This window comes from Balearica regulorum, chromosome 4 (genome assembly GCF_011004875.1).
Source record: "Balearica regulorum gibbericeps isolate bBalReg1 chromosome 4, bBalReg1.pri, whole genome shotgun sequence".
Classification (NCBI taxonomy): domain Eukaryota; kingdom Metazoa; phylum Chordata; class Aves; order Gruiformes; family Gruidae; genus Balearica; species Balearica regulorum.
In genome coordinates, this window is record NC_046187.1 from 13,356,328 (window position 1) to 13,382,046 (window position 25,719).

The 25,719-nt window shown below is 38.4% G+C and overlaps 1 protein-coding gene across 3 annotated transcripts in view; it reads right to left on the minus strand.

Moving 5' to 3' along the window:
• CLGN (calmegin) overlaps positions 1-21,846 on the minus strand; it is a 29,139-nt gene extending 7,293 nt beyond the window's left edge. Inside the window, exons 1-12 of one of the 3 annotated variants that reach the window (XM_075751192.1) lie at positions 21,663-21,846; positions 16,913-17,091; positions 16,530-16,600; positions 13,645-13,703; positions 10,600-10,741; positions 9,682-9,763; positions 6,700-6,892; positions 4,616-4,805; positions 3,894-4,007; positions 3,111-3,267; positions 1,683-1,898; positions 85-204 (exon numbers count right to left, since the gene is read on the minus strand). In XM_075751192.1, the coding sequence (XP_075607307.1) occupies positions 85-204; positions 1,683-1,898; positions 3,111-3,267; positions 3,894-4,007; positions 4,616-4,805; positions 6,700-6,892; positions 9,682-9,763; positions 10,600-10,741; positions 13,645-13,703; positions 16,530-16,600; positions 16,913-17,074 (1,506 nt within the window). In that variant the 5' untranslated portion in view covers positions 17,075-17,091; positions 21,663-21,846. Of the gene's footprint in view, positions 1-84; positions 205-1,682; positions 1,899-3,110; positions 3,268-3,893; positions 4,008-4,615; positions 4,806-6,699; positions 6,893-9,681; positions 9,764-10,599; positions 10,742-13,644; positions 13,704-16,529; positions 16,601-16,912; positions 17,206-21,662 lie in introns of those variants that run through there. The other 2 variants (XM_075751190.1, XM_075751191.1) reach the window with 2 other exon arrangements.
• Between the last annotated feature and the right edge of the window lie 3,873 nt (positions 21,847-25,719).

The window sequence follows — 25,719 nt, forward strand, 5'->3', positions numbered from 1 at the left end:
TGCATATTGTTGCACAGATGTTAAGAGTTTTCAAATAAAGTATTAAGAATAAAACCAAATAAAAGTATAGTAAATTTCTCTAACCTTTGCTGGCCAGCAGAACAACACACCTAGACCAACAGGGAGAGCTAAAGTCAAGATGTAAAGAACCCAGAGCCATGGGTGGTCTTCTGCAGCAGTCACCAGTTGACTAAACATACCAGGCTATATTAAAAACAAAATTAAAAAAAATTGCATTTGCATCCCTCTCAACACTTCAATAAGTTTAGCAAGTGCACTGTATGTATTTTAAACTTTATGTTGCCCAAAGAAAGCCTTTCTTTACCTTTGCTTTTTAATGACTAAAACGATATTGGATTTCAATATTGGTGAAGTAACAACAGTTTGCAAATAAATAGCAGGTGTTAAGTAAGAAGGAACCAACCTGATACTCCAAACATACTTGGCTGGCCACTACTCAATTTTGTAAAGCAACATTTTGGAGCTACTCTGTTTTTTTCCCCATGCTGTGCTAACTCAGCTGAAAGCTCCCAAAGCATCAAGAACCTCAGAACAGCAGCCAGCCTCCGAAGAGCAATGTCCTGCTTCACCTGTCCTACCACATTCTCTCCTTTGACAGCCAATTATTGAGGGAGTAAATTGTCCACCCAGCCCAGTTCTGACTTCTACAGCAGAGGTAGGTAGACAAGTGCCTGGTACAGCAAGACCTCTGGAAAAGGTACATCACAACTAAAGCAGAATGTTTGAGAGGCACAGTGGAGATAAGGGACTCAAGGGAATATTTTTTGCTATTGTGTGTACAGGTATAGATGCAGGTCCAGACATAAACCCAAACATTTCAGAAAGGGCAAGGTTGTGGGAGGAGGTGGCTTTCCTAATTGCATGGGCAGATATGCTGCTGCTACTTGCTCATCCTGTGCTAAACAGAAGTTGTCAGGAATTGGCCACCATCGTTTCTTTCCCACAACTGCAGGCCTGCTCTCGCCACTCAAAGAAAATATAGGACTGTTAGAAAGAAACTGTAGTCAGTAAAGGCAGCCACTAGAGGGGCTCACAATCCCATATGTCAGGACAAGTTCATCCCACAGGACAGGAAAGAGATTTAGAAAAAACTGGCGGCTGGCAAAGTGCAGTACAGCAACAAAATGCAAATGCACACACAGAAACAGAACAGATGCAGCTCTATAAACATACATGCGCTATTTTCAGAGCTGTGTAACACGCATCTAAGCAGCCAAAGACCTCAAATTGTTAAACGGAAAAAAACGCAGGACTATTTATCCATTCCTCATGGGAAACATCTAAAGAACATATGTAATCAAGTCAGCCATAACTGAAAAGGAAAAAAAAAAAAAAAAAGAAGTCTTTGAGTGTAAGTAACTCAGCTTCCATTTGCTGACAGGTACTGAATTTCTAGTAGCACTGGGAACAGCAGAAGACAATAACTATAATGAAGCCAATTTCTTGCTAGGTGTTTAGGTAAAAATGTTGTACCCTTTTAATTTCAAGAGGATATTGATCTGGGAAAGGTAAAAAGCCGAACTACAAGTATCATAGTTACTCAGCGCAATTATTAATTGCAAGCAAATTAATATTCTGTCAGCATTAACTGACACAAAACGCGTCCAACAACACACCTTCCTCACTACTTTTGGCTATCAAGAACATAGTAAAGTTTATACCTCGTTAGCACTTGCTACTAATTTCTTCAAGCCCCAGCCATCTGCTGCCCAACGATCTGCTACTTCTTTTTCTGAACATATAATGAAGTTATCAAAGTAGATATCAGACGTCATAGACCAGAGTTCTAAACCAATAGCACTGACTGTAGTCATCCTGAATGGGTGAAGATCTTCAAAATAGTCTGGGTTCGGTATTTTCCGAGGGCTCCAGATACCCTTTTAAGGAGAAAAAAAAAAAAAAAAGTAACACCACTAGCTATACCTCACTGAAAAACAAACTGTGAAACAAATTTTGAAATCATTAGAACTTCCCAACTATTTCAAATGCATTACTTAAAAAGACAAGCAGTAGAGTTTAACCTACATAAAACCAGAACTGGAAATAGCCTATAGGATTTTGGCAGACAGGTCTCAATTTTCCGGCTTAGGGCAGACCACTTCAAATAATTTTTTTTGTCCATATAGGGTTACAGTAATAACTGACTGTACAAAGTATCTCCATTCTTCCTGGTACTGGTGATTCCAAGCACAGTCTTTGTAAACTTCCTAGAGTAAGTCTAGGAAAATAAGACATTTGTATTACTTCTTCCTCTAGTCTCTCCTTACGCAATGTATAATTTTGGCTTTTGTTCATCAATATAGCATATACATTTTTGTAAGGGCACTGGTCAGTATTTTGTGGCCAGTGATGACATCTTCTGAGATAAGCATCTATTCTTTGGTGGCCTAAGACTGCAGGGGAACTACAACCCATGATCCACACGGTCCCTTCCAGTATATAAAAAAAAATAAACTGACAGACACTGTAACCTGAATTGTTAGGGAAAAATTTTAGGGAAGGAACATTCAGCCTTATGATACGTGTTCAAATTAGAGCCAAATTTTGTTTACAAATGTGCTTAGGATCTTAAGCTCAAAGAAATAAGCTTCAAGTACTCCCCAGCCATAATTAATACAAACTAACTCTCTTTAACATCCAACTGATTACCTCTTTTATCTGGAGGGGAGGAGGGGAATTTAATTATCCAAAATTGATGCTTCCACTAAAATTGAACTGATTACTGAAAGGTTTCATTTTTTAATTAAAAAAAAAAGTTCATTTAAAAGACCCACACTTAAAACCCCAACAAAAGAAAGAAATATTTCATTAAATGATAATGTAATTCAGTGCATATTAAATAAGTGGTACCAGTGCAAATCATTGCAAAAGCAACTTTTAACAGAGGAATTGTTTTAATACAGGAAGCATTTCTCTTTTCCACTATTAAAAAAAAAAGCACAAATTAAATACAAACAAGCTCAAAATGTTTAGTGAGGGTATACAGACTCATTCTAAAATATGAATAAACTGTAAAAAGGCCTAGACAAATATACTACCTTGACATGAACTCTGTACCTTTTTACAACAACCTACAATATTGCTATTACCTGATAGTTAGGATTATCTATCATAGGTGCTTTCCATTTTCCTTTATAGTTTGGGTTGTTCTTCATGGGACGCACCCAGTGTCCACAACCAGGTGCGGTCTTGCACTTTGGATTAGGGATCTGAGGGGCTTCCCACTCCCCATCCATTTCTTCATCCCTTCAGAAAAAAAACCAAAAAACCAAACAACTGATTTGAGATCAGACTGGTCTGAAAACTAGCAGTCAGTCTAAAGTTAGGGTCCATACACATTTTGCTTTAACAGCCTCAGAATTTTGACCAGCTCACAGAACTCTACCCAACCTGTGTAAACACTTTTTTTTTTTAAGGAGTGCTACACCCTTTTTTTTTTTTAAAGATCACATGTTCATAACTACCACAGCACAACTGAACACAATTATATTCCTGCATCTTCAGACAGCCTGAAACACTTCTCCATAAGATGCTGAGAGATCCGTCTGAGACTATATGATGATTTCCAGTTATCAACTTAAACTGTTTCATGGTTTAACACTGTAGCAAATTCTTTCAAAGGAGTCCTTCCTAGTCTGTTTTTGTTTATGTATCTTCAGGAAACAAGAGGTAATTAACATGTTCATGTTTTTCTAAAAGTAGCCCCCTGGAAACAACTGATATTTGGCCATAAACACATTCCAACTTAGTACCTCAAAAGACAATGAGATTTGGATTGACTACTGATCCACAACTCATGATTTGCCACAAAGAATAGGTAGGCTCATCTACAGGACACATTAACAACCTGCACTTATTGATCAAGTTCTTACCAGTCCTTTGGTTTTTTTGCATTAGGGTCTGGAACATACTGTGGTTCATCATCAAGCCATCCCTCGGGCTTAACAGCATCAGGATCTGCTATTTTGGAAGGCTCATCTTCATCCCTTCAATTACAGACTTACATTAGAAAACGCAGCAGCCTAACATTGAACCAATGTTCTGTTCAGAGGACTGAAACTGGCATGAAAGCGATTATTTTCAAAAGCACAACAGAATTAGACACACTGATCATGAGAATCTGACATCCACCTGTTTATAACTATTTGAATTATATTTACATTGTTTCAAAGTACTACTTAGCCCAGAAATTGCTGCCATCAACTGGCAGGTCTTCCCATTCAGTTTTTCTCTCCTCTTCCTGCATTGCCACGTGAACAGTAGTTCACACAGAAGGAAGTCAAAAATCATTGAACGCAAATTAAGACCATATGGTAAAAAAACACCTCCTCTCCCTAATCTTTCAGGTATAGTAATCTTAGTTATTAATTGCAGCCATGGAGGGCAAAAATCAACAAAAAGCACAATTATTTCTTTCCTTAGATGATGACCAGATCCTTGTACTCAGCTCAATTATGTTTTCAAACTTCAGCGCTTTTAGTAGCGAAACATCTCCTAACTGTTGTTACCAAAAAACAAAATAAAACCAGTCAAATCTTTCAAATGAAAAACCTGCATGTAAAAGGTATTGTACAGATAAAAATGTTCTCCTTACCAGTCATCTGGTTTAACAGCGTTTGGATCAGGTATTTTTGGTCTCTCGTCCCAATCATCAGGCTTCTTATCACTAGGATCCTCTATTTCTTTGGGAGGGTTTACCGGAGGAACCACATCCTCAAGAAGACTTCCTTTACTGACAACCGATTGGTCAATTAACATTTCAAATGTATCATCTGGTTTTAGCACTAAATTGAAGAAATTTGTATTAAATAAATAAGGGAAGCATTCATTTTACAAATATCTTTAACTGAAACCTATATAATAAGCACAGACTTAGACAAGTAACTGCAAACAGGATCCTCACTAGCACAGCAGGAGACAGACTCCCCACCCAGGTACTGGATCTGGACACAAAACATTTAAGTTGCTACTGTGGGGATGTAGGACCAGTATCAGGCCTCCAAAATGAAACCTCTAGCAAATTCAATTGCTGAAACACATCCAAGCACATTCTAACAGATTTTTCAAAAACCTACCACTTGGTCAAAATTCTGTTGGTTTTTTTTTTTAAACACAGACAAAGAAAGACAAATCTCTGCCCCAAAAGGCATCTCTGCTACCAAATTACAATTTCACCCCTGAAAGCACGGAAACACAATAACTGTGTCGGTAACACGGCCGAAGGATCATCAAAGCAATATTTTCTGATTCAAATCTGACAGCCATTTCCCTCAAATGCCAGACTGCGAATGCAGAAATTTCTCTTTGAATGTTAAAGTATTTTAGCAAGCATAAGTAACTGAGAAGCCATGGTCACAGAACGGAGCAGTATCAGTCTCAGTAAAAGATGATGTATCCAGATCCATTTCTAACAACCAGTGAGCACATTTATAAGTGCTTAACAAGTATATTCAAATGTCCATTCAACACAACAAAGATTAATTCAAATTAAATACTATTCCACTTTTATGACAATTTTATAAAAATAGGTGATGAAAACACCTATTACACTGGGTAACAGTCTTGCAATGACAGTTTGCCAATATCTAATGAAGCTCTTGCAGAATAAGTTTTCAACAGTATTAAGATATCCATCAATAGAAAACTTAACCCCCATCTCACTTTAGATACAATACAAAGAATTGATCTTTAAACTTATGTTATCAGTCGTATAATGTATTAGAATCATATAGCTCTATGGAGTCTATTTAAACAATTATAACAATTCAAGTTTAAATATCTTTAATCGTAATTTCTATCGAGCAGCCCAAATACAGGAACACGCGCATTCCTTTACCACAGGAAGTGTGTTTGGTTTCACTTACTCCTGTTATCTAACAGTGAAAGTATGCTATGGCACGCTTCGGTAATTTATTTTAAAGAACAGTAAGTTTGACCACAGCACAGCAGTTGAACCTGCCTTCCATTATTATTCAATGGAAGTTCCAAAGCGCAGTCAATTTTGCTGGATTTGCAGTATGCCACAGATTAGCCCATTCTTCTCTGCTTATTTATTCTTCCTCAGAAATTAGAAAAAGGGGGGAAAAAAGAACTAAGGAATTAAACTTTCATCTCTGCTATACTGTTCATTGGTACAGAAAGAGATGTCACATGAATTAAAACCAGCCCATATTCATTCAGAGACTGCAGTAACATCTGTTTACGCACACTGCTGCACATGCAGGTGTTAATGAGAACTTTTAACCTGTGGAGGAGAGTTGTGTGCAGCACGCTGCAGATTTAACTGAATTCCTGTGAACTCTGATGCCTTCCTAGAATATTGGATGGTTGTGGGGTTTTTAATATCTTTAATAAAAATATTTTTATCATAGTAAGTACCAAAAGCATTAATCAATTCTTCACGCTAAAGTCCAGCCAGGGCTGATATGTTTTTTCCTGTAATTGAATACTAAACAGCAGCATTTCAAAGCCACTTTTATGTCCTGCAGTTAAGCTCAGACATTAAATCATTTAAGTCCACTTATTAAATCACTTAAGCCCAAATGATTAATCAACCACCCCTCAGAATTAACAGACTATTACAACCAAAAAAGCAGACTCAAATACAAAGCTTCAGTGGACAGAAATACATTTTTAATCTCCCCTTTCCAATTTAAACCTATAAGAATTAAACAATACCAAGAGTATATAGATGCGTCTTCTTGTCCAAGTAGAATTTTTTTAGGTCTACGTCAGGACGTCTTGCATGTTTTTCATCATATTCTCCAGTTTGAGGATTCTTATGTCTGAAGATAAAGTGTAGTTTGTAATCTTCTCCACATTTATCTGGTCCAAACATAATAGTATAAGGTGTTTTGTCAAAAAAGTATTCCTGTAGAAGCAAGAAAGCTGAGCATGTGTTATACCGTACATTTTATAAAGTCATTGTGGGTACTTCTTTTCCTTGATGCTGTGGCATGCAGCGTAGTTACCTTTTTGTCAAAGGTAACTGAAAACTGGTAGGGTAAATCATGAAAGGAATTGAGCAGTCCTCTTGAGTTGCTGGGTGCTCTCTGTTCTCAGGGAACCAACTAACTGTAGAGATCACTTAAGCCTCTTCAAGGAAAGATGAATACATTTATTTAGACCATATCCTTATGTTAAGTGGAAATGCCTGTCACAAATCAAAACACCCAAATATCTATAGCCTCCTGCAAACATTACACTAAAAGATGGAAGGGAACTAGTTACTGTTCTTCGTATCAATTTTCTTTTTCAGTAAAGATAAAACCCAGGATATTATTATCCAGTATTTTATCAGTCTTCTTGCTCTACATTAAATAACAGCAAACAACCCTGAAAATATCAGATATAGTTATTCTCTTTCAGAGTATGTTGCAGTAAGCTGTTTAGTTATTTTCAACTATTTATATGATTTTTGTATTTGGGATACACAGTAACATGCTGCCTTATATTCTTAAGCAATTGCTTGAAGGAAGATGACCACTTGATTCTTGACAGTTTTCTTCTTGAAAGACATATTCTGACATAAATATATTGTTTGAAATTAGTCTGTATTTTTAAACTTTTTGAATGCAAAGTAAAACATTTTCACTTTATGCACTACAGAAGTGCATGCATTTTAAGTTTGGCCCCTTTTACAACATTCAACAGTCTTAGGAAAACATCACTGCTAAAAATTAACAATAATTAACTGACTATAAGCATATGTACCAGCATTGAGACATGCCCAATTTTAAAGTTAAAAAAAACAAGAAAAAAGAGAACATAGACTCTTTTAAGTTACCTCATCACACAGCCAGTGAAACTCCAAAACCAGTACAGGATTAATTGAGAGCCAGGCCATGAGCATGCAAATTTTGCATTTGCTGTCTTCCGGTTTACCTCCTAGTAAGATGACAGATGCTGGAGAATTACAGTTTCGTGTGAGCTGAATAGCTTGGTCTCACACCTTCTTTTAAAATGTAAAACTTTTCAGTTTTACTACCATTTACACATCTTCCCATTACGAAAGATGTCATGCCTCTACTTGCTTTCCTGCACTCTGTATTTTTAATACTTATCTATTAGTACTCAAGTTACTTGAGCACAAAACACACAATGGCATATAAATTTTAGGAAAAAGGAAGAGCACTACTAGGAAGTTGCACTAAAGCTTTTATTAATATATCTTAGAAATGCTTACAAGTAACTTCTTATGCCTGTTGCCATCTCCTAGACTCCTGCAGAGGTACGCATTATCCCTTATCTCTCATGAAGGGTCCCACTGTTAAGCAGCTCTTCCTGACTCTGGTTTGCAGGTCAGGTCAAGCAATGTCTTGAGCCCGCCCTGAGCAATCTTGTCTTCATTTTGCACATACACAGGGCATCACACTTCAGTGCTGTTCTCAGTACTTGAAAGTCAAGGTTATGGCCTCACAGGTCAAGGCAGCAGCAGTAGGCAGAGATGTCTCGGGGATGAAAGCACGGATAAAAAAAATTTTACCCAGAGAAGAAACAATGATTCTGCCCACATTCCTGTTACGAGTTTTCTTCTAGACTATTCCCTGTTTTTTCCATGAGCTTGCCTTTCTAGTTTACCAAATCTTGGTGAGCAACTCCTATAGCCTGATGCATCTCAAACCCAACAACTTCTATAGCCTATACAGGTTGTAACTCTGATTGTCTCACAAATTTCTGTCCCTATACTACTGAACATTGGCTCAACAACACCAATTAGCCACAAACCTGTAACAGCTAGGGTAGTCAGACTTTAAGTGGCCACAGCAACCTGCTTCAGGATTGGAAGTACCCTTATTGCTTCATGTTTGTACTGCTGAGTCAACACAAGTTCCTCATAGCTCATGATGTAACATTTTGAATCCACCATGGTCATTCCAAGTCTGTCCAAATGCACAGTCCTATTCTGTAACTGCTGCTAAAAGCACCACCTCCCATCTGCACATGTGATTGCGTCGGCATAGTAATAGTTTTACAGACAAGTTTGGAAAGGGCAGGCAAGTTCACGTCAATATATTGAGAAACAACCTACAAAGTGATCCAACAGACTAAGGCACTTAATTTTTCATACCTGATCATTCAGACCTTTTCCTGCGAACAGAGATTCTCCACCACTTTCAGTTTCTAAATCCAAGTTGTGGCCCTAAGATGCCATGCAGTAAAAATACCTCAACTGCTTCACAAGTTACAAGTTGAGATTCTATGGCTTCTATTATTGCAGAAAGTCAGACAAATAGATACAAAAGTGCTTCGTCCTGGATATAAGACATCACTCATGCAGAACTAAGAGTATGTTAAACACAGCAAACTCTTCATTCTAACCTTCCGAAATTCACATTGAGAGATTTCTTGTGTGGATATAGATCTTAACAGCTTACTTTAAGTTTTAGACTACCTACAAGTTTTGTTAAAATAAATGGAAATTATAACAAGAACAACATATCAAATATTCCACCAGTAAAAATGCACAACTCCTAAGGTTTTGTGTATATATAATAAGTTATATGTATATTATCTTACCCAATCTTCTGCTTAAGCATTTGGGAAGCTTTTAGGAATTTAGAAAGCATTAGGAATTAATTTCTTATTGACATTTCACAAGAACAATTATGCATTCCTCAAACGAACAACTGATAGCAAATGTTAAGTAAGAGCACCTACCAGATTCAGGTCATCACTACTGGAGAGAAGTTTAATATATGCACCACCACAGTCAATGCCTTCTTGAAAATTCACTTCATATCTGGGCAAAGAACAAGTTAAAAAAACCATTCCAAGTATCAGACAAATAGATATTGACTTCTAATCTGCAGTTCTAATTATGAATACATTAAGACTGTCTATTAGTCACTACTGTCAAAACACTTCTACATGACCAAAAGGTTTTAATTGCCACACTAGCTAATACAGCAGCGATGTCAGTCAAAACACATCACGGTAGCAATTGCTACAGTTGGTATCACCAGTAAAGAATGGTTTCCAGGTGGTATCAACCAACACGCAAACCTCAAAGTGAAATAGAAATGGTCAAGGGGTCTAGAAAGTTTGTGCCATCTTTGAAATTGCCCATATGACCCAATGAACATAGGCAGAGCAGTTATCTGGATATGTCTGTAAGTACAACAAAGCAAGTCTGAATATCAGAAAACAGTAGTCCTATTGCCATGGTGCTCATCATCACTAAGTGCTATAATGCGTTCAAGATACTAGTTGCTTTTACGGAGCTATGCAGTATTCTGTAAATAGAAAATGCTGTACCTGAACTACATATGATTTAGATCTTTTACAGTAAGACCGAAAATTAATTTGCCTTTTCAACAATTTTGTAAAATATTAGATTTCTGTCCGAAAATATTTCAAAAGAGTTTAAATATCACTTCTTAACACCTGCACTACAATCTTACTTGATTATTAAATCATTCATACTGCTGATATCATTCATAGTTCTGATAACTCTGGATATGATAGGTCAGTGCTCTATGGAAGTCAGTATTTTTCTACAGGGATTCACATCAGTTTCTTGATTTAAAGATTTTAATAATAATAAATATTAAGTAAAAAATCTGAGGGATTACTTACTGAACAATCAAAGGTTTATTATCGAAAATAAATGCCTTTGTTAGCATAGCTGATATTGCATGATGCTTTGCCACCGATTTTAACACTAATCCTCTGTCTCCAGGCACTGTGTTTTCTTTCAGCTCTTCTACTTCCCATCTTCCTAGAACATACACACACAGAGTCTTTGAAAAAAATGTAGGCTGAAGTAAAGAAATCATGGCCTTGTTGAAAGCAAAGGGTTAACACCAAATAAAGACTAGTTGTCCAAGTACGGAATAAGTCTTGACATCTGATGTCAAAGAAGTTAAAGCAATAATCATCCAATTCATTACTGGTAATTCTACCATGGATACAGAACATTACTCAAGTCCAACTTGCAATTCTCCAAACTAATTACTCTACAGCACTCAAATAAAAAAACCAAAAACATTCACAGTACACAAATTTGCTGCTCACATCCTTCTATCAAATCAGTGACAGAATGTTTTAACCAGCACTTTTCCAGAATTAGAAAACATTAGAATTCCAGCTCAACAGTTAGATGATAAAATAAAAACTGTGTCATGCCAAAGACTCATTGAACCCAGTGTTCTGGTTCAGACCACAAGGAGGAAAGGAAACTTAGGGAAAAAGAGTACAAGTAATTTTAACAACAAGAAGTGACAAGCTTTTTCTTTTTTCTTTCCCCAAGTAACTGTTTCTACAGCAGTAAAAATCCCAGTTTCATAACTGTTACAGCCAAAAGAAATAAAGTTATCAATCTCAGCTTTATGTGAGAAACAGAATTTTCCAACTAAAAGAGCAGCCAGTCACGGACTCCAAAGTAGGAAAGAACCGCATCCTTACCATAACCCAATTAAATTTAATAGAAAAACATACACATTTAACATAAAATGTTTTTACATCACAAAATTTAATTGTTTATTGCACAAATCTGTAACGTGTGAATATCCACTGGATTTCTGTTTAATTGCAATATTGTATGAAAGAATCAATATATTTTAGATGTCATTTATTCAAGTCTAATGCTTGTATTGCTAACCTAGAGACCGTTTCAAAGCTCTGGTTCATATTTAATGAGTTTTATTGTAAAAATCCATTTCAGCCTTAAGAAATTAGCAGATAATTAAAGAGATGCCCACACGTTAGGAATGCATAGCTCTATGCAGAAAACCCACTGTCCCATTTCACCAAAAAGGTATTAGTTCTAGCCAATTAAGATAATGCTAGCCTAGATTATTTCTCCAGATTTTAAATTTATTCCCACCACCATCACATAAAAAGCATTAGCCACAAGGCTTTGTGCCAGCTAGATACCTGCGTGGTTCTTCCCCTCCTGTTTATACAGAAATAGAATCTTTCAGGTCAAATCCAATCATATGGGAGATGAAGCTTCCCTCCCTTCAAAATATTTTCAAGAATTATCAGATTTGATCTTAAAGACAAACAATCCTAGAGCTTTAAAAATAAAGGATTATATAATTATAAATTCTCCAAGTTTGAGGAAAAATACAGTTGATTACACATGTGGGCAATATTTAAAGAACTAGATTTCTAAAGGGGCAGTTCTATTTTCTCAGATATTAACAGCGCAAGATTCACCGATTTTTTTTCCAGAAATTAAAACAGCACAGAAGATGACTTTTACAATTCAGTGTAATATTGAAAAAAGCCTGTGTCAACATGAAGAAAGAAAACATAATGAGTTCTTCAAAACGTGTCTCACAGAAGATTCATAAACTGTGAAATCCAAACAAAACAGCTATTTACTTTTATTCAACTGAAGTGCAATTTGTGAAAGGTCATTAAGGAAGGACAGATATGTATGTCAACAACAATTCCCTAGTTTCTTCTAGTCTGCTGAACAGGAGGGAGGAAAATTCCCTCCTCTTCAATAGTGTTCCTTCCTGGAAACTAAGACAATGCCAGGCAAAACAACAAGACCAAAAAAAATTAATTGGAAAATAGTTCAAACAAGTCTCTTCACCACAGACTTAATGTTTAATTGTCTGAGTGACTTTAAACAAATACGACTGTTTTGACATTAGAGACAATTTCTATCTAATACGAGGTCAAGTAATCAGAGAGATGTCAGTTCTTATAAGCATTTCATCTGTATGGATATCTCCTCTGCAACTTCTTTATTTTTACCAGTTATTTCTGGCAACTGCTAAACCTAAAAACATCTGTTCTGTACTGTTTTGCACACCAAAGTCCTACAAATTACATCTGCTTACCACTTTCTATTAAGACTAATTGATTTCATTTGACATAAGAGCAGTAGCAAAATACTTTTCTTTTGCAGCACAAACTTCTTCTGTTCTTCCCACTTTCTCTTGAATGAAAAAAATTCAGGTTGCAAAATTTTTGCCACAGATCACACATCTGTCAAACGGTTTAAAATTACATTCAAGCAAGCAATTCTAGCCTAGTAATTTATAAGTGCAAACCCCAATAATAAAAACCTATCAAAACAACTTTTTCATTATTACTTTCCCAGTTTTTTTAGACCACTGTAAGAATAAACTCCACAAGAACCACTGGAGAATCCTACATTCAAGTACAGAGAACCTGAAAAAAGTATTTTAAAGAAAAACCTCATTCAGTTTAACTTTTTTGTTTCAGAGGCTAGACTGGGAGACCAACCCATGAATCAGTAGGACAGACGCAGCAACATGGAACATGCTGCTTTAGAAACTTGTTTAACAACTGAAATTTAAGTGGTAAATCTCTGTGACACGATTTCAGAGAAGACTGTTTATGAATAGTGCTTCTTGAGAACTATCACAATCAATACTGAATATTCAGATGCCAGAGGGTATTCTAGTATCATTCATTACAATAGACTGTTGGGAAGACAAAAATATTATCTTCACGCTAAGTAACCCAACAAACAACATTTCACATCTCAGTTTCAGGATAACAGTCATTACACAAACTAACATTTTTGACCTATGCCATCTAGGTTTTCAAAGCCAAGTTCAGTATAAGGGGTTGTTATTTCGTGAAGAGGAACAGAACAACAGAAGCTACACAGTGGAAGTAAGCATTAAAACTGCTTACCATCATATTTAGCAATGTCATCATCTGCGTCTTCTTTCTTGGTTTTAGACAACATCCACCTAAAACAGAAAGCGTACTAGTCATTGAACTATTTATGCAAAGTTGTATTATTTAACAAGCACAGGAAAACCAGCTTTCGCTTCTAGGGTGTGAACCTGCAATAATGATTTTGGCAGTCAGCATCATAGATCTTTGAGTAGTTCAAAGAACATGAAAAGAAAAATTAAAACAGACTACAACAATATAGCATTTCAAAATACTTCCTAAGAATGTAAATGAATATACAATTATAACTCTAAAGTAACTCAATTATTCTGAATAAATTTCAGTTTTATATACAAGTTGAGTTTGGCATAATGTAGGAATATTACATAAGCATATAATGTCAAAAATACATGGAAAATAGCAAGGTGCAATATGATAATGAAAGAAAAAAAAATCACCTGAAGAAACCTTCGCACTACCTAACAGTACACATGCATAGCAGAGGATGAAAGGAAGAGGTAAAAGTGTCCAAACGATAAATGCAATTATGCACTGAAGAGATTCCAAATGTATTGCACATAAGGGATCCCAACAGGGCAAACAAACTCTCAATCTCCGTGATACTATGAACAAGGCAAACTCAGCTTATCAAACTGATGTTACCGAAAAGATATGCACGTACTTGACACACAAAGTGTTCATTTGGAGGATAGGGGGAAAAAAAAAGAAAAATAAGCAAAAAATGGCCATCCACCCTCATCTGGTCATACAGTGGTTCTATCCTGAACCATGCACAGGAATATCTTAAGCCAACAGCATCGCTGAACTCTTCATTGTATCAACTACAATACTACATTCTCATAATTAATTCTGTAAAGAACTATCCTCTGCATGGAGTATTTCAGGGATGAGTATCTTTTCTGCTTGAATTTCAGTCAGATTTGTTCACTGTTAACAGAGATGATGGAACAGGTTCACACTATAAATGGCAGACTAGATCCTTGGTCTATCAGGAGAAAGACCAAGGATGAAATAAAACATCTTTAAAAGTCATGCAGAAAATTCTTCAAGGCCCATTCTCAAAACAGATACTCTGTTCTGGCGATTTACCTAGTCAATTTATACGTGCTTTTCTCCCCCATTTTCAGTAAGAAAGGCAACATGCTGTTTACTCTCTCATACGTCTTAGTTCCATACTTACTCTTCTTACGTAAATTATGTACAGCTAGATCAAAAAATCCCGAGCACTGGAGCTAAAGCTTTGAATATCAGAATTAGTAGGAAGACAAACTAATCTTTGAACAGATCTCACGAAGCTAGAAACTGGGATGAATTATAACATTCCAGTATCCCTGTTAAGTTTTTGCATTTGTTAATCAAGGTTTTCAGTTTTGGTTTGTTTTTTTTTTTGTTAACAACTATTATCACCTCTTCTATTTAATCATTTTTCTGTCATCATCGATACTGCTTTTGTATTGCACTTAACATTTTGAAGTGACATATCATTAAGACAAGTGATACACTGAAGATGGGAACTTGTTAACTTATTTTCCTTCTACATTTGGTCTAAATATGTAACAAAAATAAGAAAATATGAAAGAATATAATACGAGTAATGACAGACTAGTGCAGAGTTACAGGGAACATCAGGCCACTGAACAAAAGATCAGTTTAGAAACAATCGGAAAAATGGAGTAATATTCAATCTTACAAAAGTTACTGGTGCCTGCTACCATGTTATTTTGTTTACAGTTTAAATTGTGCATTGTCAACAAACATACATGTCTTATGATGGTATAACCTCACTCACACAGTAGCTGGGTCTCAGTCTTGTCACAGGAAGTACTACCATAATGAATGTATCACATTACATCTCGTTTCACCTCTCTCTGGCTCTTCAGAGCCAAGAGTGTTAGTTTTTCTTCCATCAATTTTATAATGTATGAAAACACCTTTTTTCATGATACCACATTTACATGGTTGGAACTAGATGATCTTTGAGGTCGCTTCCAACCCAAACCATCCTATGATTCTATGGTACTATTTTTTTTTTTCCTTAATATTCTACACTCTTTACATCTGAGCCAGAAAGAGGACTAAAAGCCAAGTTGTTTTCCAACTAAAAATAGTAAGTCTACTCCAGAAATAGAAAGTAATAGATTATATTCACTCTTATTGACAGCACATTGGTGGCAACTGACTATAGCTCACAATGCACAGCTTTTCATTGAGCAACACTAATCACCCAGCAGCAGTTACATCTTACACTGCCATACTGTTGGAAGAAAACAGATACAGACAAGACACAAATTTCTGGCTGAAGAGTTGTTGAGATAAACCTGAAGATTTTTCTAAAATTTCAATGCAGTAAGGTCAAACTGCCGAGGAACACTTCAGTAATCTCATAAATATCTAATTCTTCTTGAGTATGGGAAGCAATACAATAAATTAATTAAAAAAAAATCTGCTAAAAAAGCCTTCCCCAATAGAGGATTTATCTATAATACTGAAGGCATTGCTGCCTTACACATACCTAAGTGCATGTGAAGAGGAAGAAAGAGTTTGCTATTGCAGTGTAACGGCTATGCACTTCACCTTACAGCTAGCTAAAGTCAACTGGCTAAATCTTTAAATTATATCATTTTTCTTAATGTACATGAACCCAGAGTTTATTGAAAGCTTCCTTAAAACACAAGAAATAGCAACATACCTGAAATGTTAACTGTCCAGCTTAACATTATGATGTACTTGGAGCAACCATTACCAGCCTTCCCAATTCTAACCCCTGTAAAAATTAATTTTATAAAGATACTAGCAAAAAAATGAATACAAAATAAGTCCTGCCACTATAAATTAAACTGCTGAAAGTAAAAGTTTATAATTTTACGGCACAAACTTACCCAGTCAATACTCCATCAAAGGTTTCTGTAAAATACACTTCTCCAGTTGGCTTTGGAGTGTGGTACACAACCTAAAAGACAGAAAAGAAATTCTCTGCTCTCTTCTGTAGAAACGGCATGTTAGGACTTGCAATAAAAGGTTCTGGATGTGCTCTGAAACACAGGCTAGCAAAACCCTCTTCATGACTATCCACCACAGGCAGGAGATCTGGTGTTACACTTCAGCAGAGCATTGCATTAAGCTTGTCCTGCATGTATGGCAGCTGTCAACTGTGTGTGAACCTGCTCTTTTTTAAATCTGTTTGTCCACCAATTTCTTTACTAGTTATAACTATGCATCTTATAATTAAACAAGCTTTAACTAAAAACTTCTGTAATCTTACCTCTAAGGAAGATTTCTCTCTGTCAACATCAGCTTCTTGAGACTGCTTGTCAAAATCCTCCACTTTGACATCTGCATCCAGAGTTTCTTCATTTTCAATTTCTGCAGTCACTGAGCTAATTATCAGGACACTCAAGCACAGCCAGTCCCACTGGAAGTGCATGCTGGTTATCTGAAGAACTGAAATTTTTAAATTTTAAATATCATTGCAAAGATATTATCAATACTATTTCAATTTTTCCCCAGACTTTATCTATAAGAGAAAAAACACATTAAAATAATAAGAAATAAAGATCATAAATATTGTCACTACAGTATTTTAGTAAAGTGCTATATTTTAATTTGAAGCATTTCTTACTATGCAGACCTGACTCAGACTCTTTTTCCCTTCCTGTTATCCCTAAGGAAGTGCTTGTAGCTTGTTCCCTTATCTTGCCTGGCCACAAACCTAGCAAGAATTTGATTGTAGTATATATGTGCTTTTAAGAACTAAGCAGGACTGCTTCTATATTTCTCATTCCTTAACAATCTGAACAAGTAATCAAATTGAATCAGGCTCTACAGTGTAGCAAAAAGTAACATCCCTTTCATCAGGGAAAATAAAATTGATAGATTTAGGATGCATTCTTGTCCATTGCCAGATTTACTCATTTGTATTTGGCTCTTCTTCCACTGTCTACGTTTAGATGAGTGCAGAGTTTGTACAACTCCAGCTGTGTCAAAAGAAAGTGTGAGATTGTTTCAGAAAACATTAAAGAGAAAGACAAATACTGATATTTAGTTTGCTATTGTAAGACATTTTCAAGCCTTGTGTTACTTTTAGTCACTACTAGTCATACTAAATATTCTGCTACTGAGGTGCTTTCTGCACCTGAGAAAGCAGCCACCCTCTTAGTTATATCATTGCTCTTTAGAGATTAAACTGTTTACCACTACAACCCTAAATATGCCAGCAATTCAAGATACCACCTTATACTGGAAGCACAAGTCTGTCTGTCTTCCTGGCTTTATCAGATTTGCTAAGCAATTCAAACATTAGAATTGCACTAAGAATTATTTATCATTCAATTTATAACACCTGCAAGTTCTATCAAGCAACACATACAGTATCAGGGCTAAAAAAACCCCACATCCCAGTATGAATGTACTACAAATGTCCAAAGGAAAACTAATTATTCTTCCTTATTCCTTTTAAAATCTATTAATTTAATACTGACTGCACTGATTATATTTACAGCCAAAACCCAGAAGTATCATAAAGAAGTTTTTCACATGCTAGTACTATGTCAATAATAGGAAACCATCAAAAGCCTCCCTTCTTGGGACAAACACCTATTTTCCACAAAACTACATTAATAATGGTACTTTTTTTTTTTCTTCTCCTCCACTATTATCCACAATCCATGCCATTCGTCACAGCATTTTTCACCCTGCTGTGTATTTTGCTTGAGGATGGTAAGTTTATGGTTCCTTCTTTTCTCAGTTAACAGTGATACATCTCAAAAGTTATCTGCACATTTTACTAGACTTTTTGTATTTTATTTAAATTTTAGTTAAGAACTACTACTCTTAACCAGCCAATTCTAGAACTTAAACTGAATGACCAAATCTTCAGGGCAAGATTATTTTATCTTGTGAACATTCAATCTTATGGTGTACTTTTGAACACCTTTGTCTGGAGGCTATTGCACTTAGTTTTACCACCCCGAAGTTCTTGTTCTTTATCACTGTATTATGACAAATAGTTGAAGAATTTCATATCAATACCTTCTGGGACTCCTTAGTTCTTAACTAAGGTGGTATATATTAATCAGGTATTAGACTTGCTTTTTTAGCACAAAACTTGCCTACCCGACTTTAGCTAGTTTGTCATGCAGGTGGTATCCTCCTCTTCTCCTAAAGCAGATGAAGAGATACATCTTTGTCAACATATTTCAGGTGTATTTTGTGTACAATCCAAAATGCCTTTCACTTTCATAGCTATAATTTTACTATAATTAGCCCCATCTGATTTGTTCCATACACAGACTAGCAAGAGCACCCGAGAAATCAGACTAATACTCACCTTTCCACACAGTTCCCTTCCAAAACTCCTGATGCTCTCACTTCATCCATGCCAAGTCTTACTGCTACTCCCTGATCCTAACCTAGGACATTCCTAACTTCTTTCAGCCTTCAACTATATCTCTTACTTTTCCCTTCCAGAAGGCATACTTTTTTGACCAATCCCAATTTAAAATAATCCCATAAACACTGAAACACATTATCAAGAACAATTACAGTTATCACTCAATTACCAGGCAAAGATAGTTTCAAACAAGACTGTTACATCTTCTACATTTGTGAGCTCTGTGAGCACTACAATCTTAGAATGTAAAATAAATCTCTCAACTAAGCCAAAGAGGTTCTGGTCTCAAAACAGAACTTCACACTACATATTTAATTGTCTTTAAAATCTACTGACCTTTGTTAATTAACACATGAAGACCTATGAAAAACTTTTCTTAGTCTTTCCTCAAGGTGACCATAAAAGCAAGCCAAAAGGATGCCCAGTGCTAAAAGTTTCTCAGCAGAACAAAACAAGTTATGCCAGTCTACAGCACTCACACAGACACTGAACACATTTACTAGCAGTCTTGGCCTAAACACCAAAGACCAGTGACTTCAAAACCATCTTTCAGGGAGTTACAGCAAGTAAGTAACTGCAAAGCCATACATCTTGACAGTAATTTTGAGTAGGAATGTGATACAGCTATAATATGGCCCATGAGAGAACTGGGTAGTCATTCTTCACTCTGAAAAGCTGTAATCATAGAAGTTGAGTCACAGAAATTTGTCCAATAATAATCACACCTCCAAAAATGGGATTCCTAATTATTCCTTTTGGGATGGGCACCTTATATTCAACTTTCTTTAGATAAACATATCGACAATTCTGTCAATATATATAACTTCAGACCTGTAATTTCAAACTTAGTTTTTGCATAGCTTAGTCACTCTTTACCATGGGAACATGCGTAACTACAGCACTTCTGTACATCAGAAGAGACAGTTGAGGCAGCAGCACTATTACAAAGCATGCTCTGGGGACCTGCAACAGTGCCTCAACATCAGCATAATATTGCACCTAAAGTAACGAGCCACTGCTTCTGAGACATGTACTAGTATTTAGGAAAGACAACAGACATAAACTGAAAGAATATTCTGACTGGATATTAAGACTTTTTTTCACCCCCCATGAGGGCAGGCAAGCAGTGGTACAGGCTGCCTGGTCTCAGTCCTTAGGGTTTTCCAAGACCAACCAGATAAAGCTCTGAGCAACATGAACTAGCCTCAAAGCTGACTCAACCATGAGCAGCTGGTTGAAGTAGAGACCTCCTGGGGTCCCTTCCCACCTGAATGATTTGATCTCTACAGATTGTTGCACAGTATGTCAATCTTCACACCTCTGCACCATGGTCTCTTCCATATTCCATTTGATGCAGATCTAAATAGAGGTCAGGATCTTTTAGATTATTACCAACTTTTCCTTGGACTTTGAAGGAGGTCATGCCTTTTTCATGAAACTCTCAGATTTCTGCACTCTCAAGCAGAAAGGCTGTTAATGGCAGTCTTACTCCCTTTCTCACTCAGAGGTCTAAAGCTCCTGCATCCAGCACTAACCCATGGGCTTCTCCTAGAGCCAAACACCAATTCCATCCAGAGCAACAGAAAGTGGGCTTTTACCTCCACCCATAACCACATGCTACCTTATTCCTCCTTCATATAACTGCATCGGCATCAACCTGACCAGAGACAGCACCCAGCTGAAAGCACTCCATGAAGAACATCCAGGGATTCTTACACAACTTTTTATTTTTGCTTTATTTTGTGTGAAAATTGTACTTTCCTGTCTTTTGCTAAAGTGTTAAAAACACTGTACTGAAATGAACGCTAAATGCGTAATTTAGCAACGACTCAAGCCACAATGTGGTACTCATGCAGGTGTCTTTTCAAGCTCGTTTGGTGCTTGAGTAGAACCTCCAGGAAGACGTTATTTTTCAATTTAAAAAATAAAGAAAAGAGCTTGAGTAGAGCAGCCGCTCGGTGTTCGGGCAGTGCCCGAAACGAAGTCTCTTCCCGCAGTTTACACGGAGACCGCTTTTCAGAAGCCCACGAAGGGAGGACGGCCGCCGCCGCGCAACCGCGCGTAGCCACGGGGGCCGCGCTCCTCCTGCGGGGCGGTTCTCCTCATGCGTGGGGCCGGGCCCCGAAACCCACCCCGCGGCTGCTCCCCCCACTCCCCGAAACCGCCCTCAGGAGCCCCGCGGCCAGCCGGGAGGGGCGGGCAAAGCGGAGACGCCACAGCCCAGGTTCGAGCTTCCAGCCCTCCCGCCGCGGGCGGCCTAACGGCCAGTAACGGCCGGGGCGCGCGGAAACCCCGCGGGAGGTGAGGGGGTGCGTGTGTGAAGCGCGGGAGCCGCTGACCTCTCCTCCCCGCCACACGCAGAACGCCAGCGGAGACCCGCCCTCGCACCTGCGGCGCGGCGGAGAGAGGACGGGAGCTGCAGGTGCCCGACACGCACCCTTCTGCCGCCACTGCGGGCCCGGGCGGCCGCCGCTTCATCCCCCCGCCCGCCCTAGTTATCAAACACCGTCACGCAAAGAGCACCCACCCGGCACCCACGGCCAGCCCCCGCGGGGGGAGCGAGAGGCGGCGGCCCCAGGAGCAGTCCCAGCACACCCCCTCCCCGCGGTGGCGGACAGATTACCGGCAGCGAAATCCCCTCCGCGCCCCGCTAGCCGGTCCCGGCCGCTTTTCTCAGGGCATCACCGGCTGCGCATGCGCGCCACCTCCCCCGACGCTCCCCGGGATGCGGCGCCGAGGAGCAGGTGCTGCCGCTCCGCCCCAGCCAATCAAGGCGCGGCAGGCGGGGCCCTGCCCAATCCGCGCGCGAATCGCGACCTCAACGAGCCGCCGCGGGGAGCGTGTGGGCGCGGACGGCGGGCAGGTAGCCGCGCCAATCGAGGGCGTCCTCCGTGCGGCGTGCGCCAATCGCGGCTCGGCCCGCCGATGACAGCCTCCCCGCACGTGGTGCCCGAGCCAATCGGCCGCCAGCCCCTTCCCAGGCGGCTCCTCGGCTTCGCCGCGGCGACGCCATTGGGCGCCCAGGCCCGGCCAGGCAGTGCCGCCACAATCTGCCCCGGTCCTGGCGCCAAACGGTCTGCCTCTCCTTGAGGAAAAGTTGCAAATTAATTACATTAGGTTTGACGTGCGTCAGCGTGCGCTCCAGTGCGGAGGTTTTTTAGATACGTCATGGCCACAGGCAGTGGGACTTTAAGCATCATCATCCTCGGCACACCTGTGGTCAGCAGTAAGGACAAATAAAGACATGGTGGCTTCTCCATTACTAATTGGAGCAATTTAGCTCAAATTAACAAAGATCTTTATTGCAATTGGAGGCACAGTCTAATGATCCAATCTACATTGGAGGGATGGCTATGTGGAGCAGCTGTTGCATCAATTCCTGATTTTTTGAGCCTCGCCCAGGCCTACTGAACACAGCAGGTACGGGGTTACTGGCCTGAGGAGCTTTCTGGCCCAGGCCAAGTTGTACAGAGTACAATTTCTAAGCATTTAAAACATTATCTGTGGAACGGATACTTGAAATGTGTGGGAGAGGGCTGAGACAAGCAATTCCTTGAGGGATCACAAGGAACACAGCCATTGTAGCTGCCCAGCTGCTGACAAACTGGGTCAGGGTTTGGTATGTTTGCATGTGACATTGTGTCACTTGAGGACTCACATCATCAAAGCCTTCCTCCTAGCCAAAGGCTGTAAGGGTTGTCACCCTCATTTCATGCTCAATGTTGGTTCTGGACACCAACCATCACACCAGTATTTGTGAGATGAACCATCTAACTGCAGCCGCTGTCTTTCATTCTTACTGTGGAATCTCTTTGAAGGGTGCATCTGCAGCTCTTCACTCAAGTCTGCTTTTGAGAAGTACACTCCTACACAGCCAAGGGCACATGTCACTGCAGTATCAGCCATCCCCTTAAACGCAGGCAGATTTCACTGCCCAAGAAATTCTTATTAAGGCACATATGCAGAGCTTTTCTTTCTATTGCCTATGAAACTGGGGTCTGTGAAAGAAAAGAAGGAAGGAAATACCAGCAATGTTGATAGCCATAAGTGGTACTTTTTTCTCGTAACTCTAAGCCCCTCTCAGGCAGCGCTCGGGTCACAAGAATCTGTTTTATGTTATTTGATTCTTACCCTGTTGGGGAAACTGTCTTTCAGACATACCAATTATGGCCTATACACCATTAAGCTTCCTCCCATCTAAAATAATTTATAACTTAGATAATTTTTATAGATTTCTCCATTTGGTTTATGTCTACCACAGATTAGTTCATTGACTCAGATGGAGTTACCATTAGAATGTATAATATGAATTGTAAATCCAAATGCTCATATTTATTTTTGTGGTATTCTGCCTTTCAAGTATTACAAGGTCATTGTAAACTAACACACAAGCTACGGTACCATTTCTCAATCATCCGATTCTATGATTCTAATGCTGATCAGAAAGATCTGATATGCCTTATTTAAAATCCTTATTTAAAGTACTTTTGAGAAATGGTACTGTAGCCCTACAGAAATTTCAATCTTTAGACATCTCTAGCTAAAAAAATAATTAAAGAATGTTCTTGAGCAATCCCTCGTGAAACAAAGACAGATGAAAACTATTCTCGCAGCTTGAAATACACATATCCTTTTAGAAGTGATTGCAGAATTAAGGATTTCTGCTTACTGCAGAATTAGTTGTTAATATTCTTGTTCATTGTAAAGCATCTATGAAAGACTTATCTGGAATCTTACATTTACAGAAACAATAGTTAAAAAAAAATCCCCCAACCCAAACCACTGTGAGACAATTAGTTTCTGCAACCAGTAATACAGCTAACAAATGTGTGACTTATGAGTAATAGAAAAAGCAAATGTTGGGGAAAACTAGGATCCTTGTGTCTGGGACACTATCCACTTACTTCCTCAAACACGTGAGAGAGAAGATTTTCAATTCGATAAGCAAGTACATCTTCAAATTTGGATTAAATATTTCCTAATTAATTTTAAGAGATATTCCTGTTAAGAGTCTAGTCTCTTCTCAGGGTACATTTAGCATCCGTTAACATTTGCAGTAGGTGTGTGCTTGTACTAAGCTGTGCAAAAAGTCATAGTGACACTGATGACATTAGGGGCCCACCTAATTAGTGGTAATAAAAAATTTTAAAAAATCGGTAAAGTTCATAACTGCCTTTTGTATTGAAGACAAATGTTAGCATTCCCCTTTCAAAAGTCACTCAAAAGATTTAAGACAAGAATGGAGACACACCGTTCAGAGAAATAAATAACTGCGCTCCAGTGAAAATCAAAATGGGTTGAACAAGCTGTCATTAATACTGAATTAGCTTGAAAAATGTTCTTTCTCCACACACAGACATTTAAGCTGATTATGTACATGTACAAAGACCCTGAGGTAGTCAATATTTTTGAGACTTACGTTTTAAACCACATGAAAGTACTGAAGTAAAATTTCCTATTGAAGGAGCTTGGTGATCTGGTATGGGATCCAAAACTCCTTTCCTAGTTGTTTTTTGACTTAGGCTTACTGCCTTTGGGTTTGGAAGTTACAATCGCAATGCCTACGCTGCAAAAACCAGTCCCCCATAAAGTTAGAGAATGCTCCTTATCCCCTGGATCCGTTACCTGAACTGAAGCTTCCCAGGAGGAGGCCTCTTTGCAGCCTTTGAACTGGCCTCAGAGCCACGGCATGCGAAGGCACGTGCAGGTTCAGCGCGTAGGATTATTAAATGGAAAACCACAGGCAGGACCTTGCTTGCAGGGTGGAGAGCAAGCTGCACGTGTTCTGTAACTGCTCCTTGCCTAACAGAGACTGTTAGGAACAAACCCAGCTAATTCACTCTATTAACATGCAAAAGTACACAAGTGGACTGCCATTACACTCCCTTTTCTTAAACTTCCAGAGGCTGTATCGCTCACAATCCATCTCTTCTTCAGTGAAAATCCAGAGTTCCTCTCCCACGGTTCCTTCAGTTTTCTAGCGAAGCTGTGCTTCTACTGTGCAAGAAACCGCTGCGCTCCACAAAGCACAGGGAAGAATCAGGACTAAGCAAAATTTTACTTTAACGGTGCATCTGCAAGGATTCATTATTTACTATGTCAACATTTAAAACCTTGTTTACATCAAAGTGATGGGAAGCGTATTCTGTGATTACAATGGTTATGTAAAATACATAAAAATAGAAACAGAATGAATGAAGCACAAAGCTGGCAGCGCAGAATGAAAAAATTGTATTTATAAAATATTTACAAAAAGTCCAGTCACTTCCTAATATAATTTCAGGTATTCTGTTGAGCTTTTCGAAATTACGCTTCAACACTTAGCGTGAAATCTCATTTCACTGTGAAAATAAGAGGTTTTGGTAACAAAATCCATTACCTTAGTATTTTCCGTGTTTTCATTGACTAATAATTTCCTTCTTCCAGTGACTCTTCCCTGTAACAAGTGGGTGTAAGGCAGCCTGGATGCAGACACTGCTCCCAGCTTGTGACTCTCTTGCAGTGAAAGCAATGGCAAAAGACGATTTTAAGTTTTTTACTAGATCCCTCAGTTAATAAAATGTTCTACAAGAAATTATCTTTCTACTTTGATTTCTATTGCTTTCATCTTTTGATGGCAGGTGTAACGAGAACTTGCCATTCTGAAGTGTTTGACAAGATCCTGAAGACGAAGATCATCC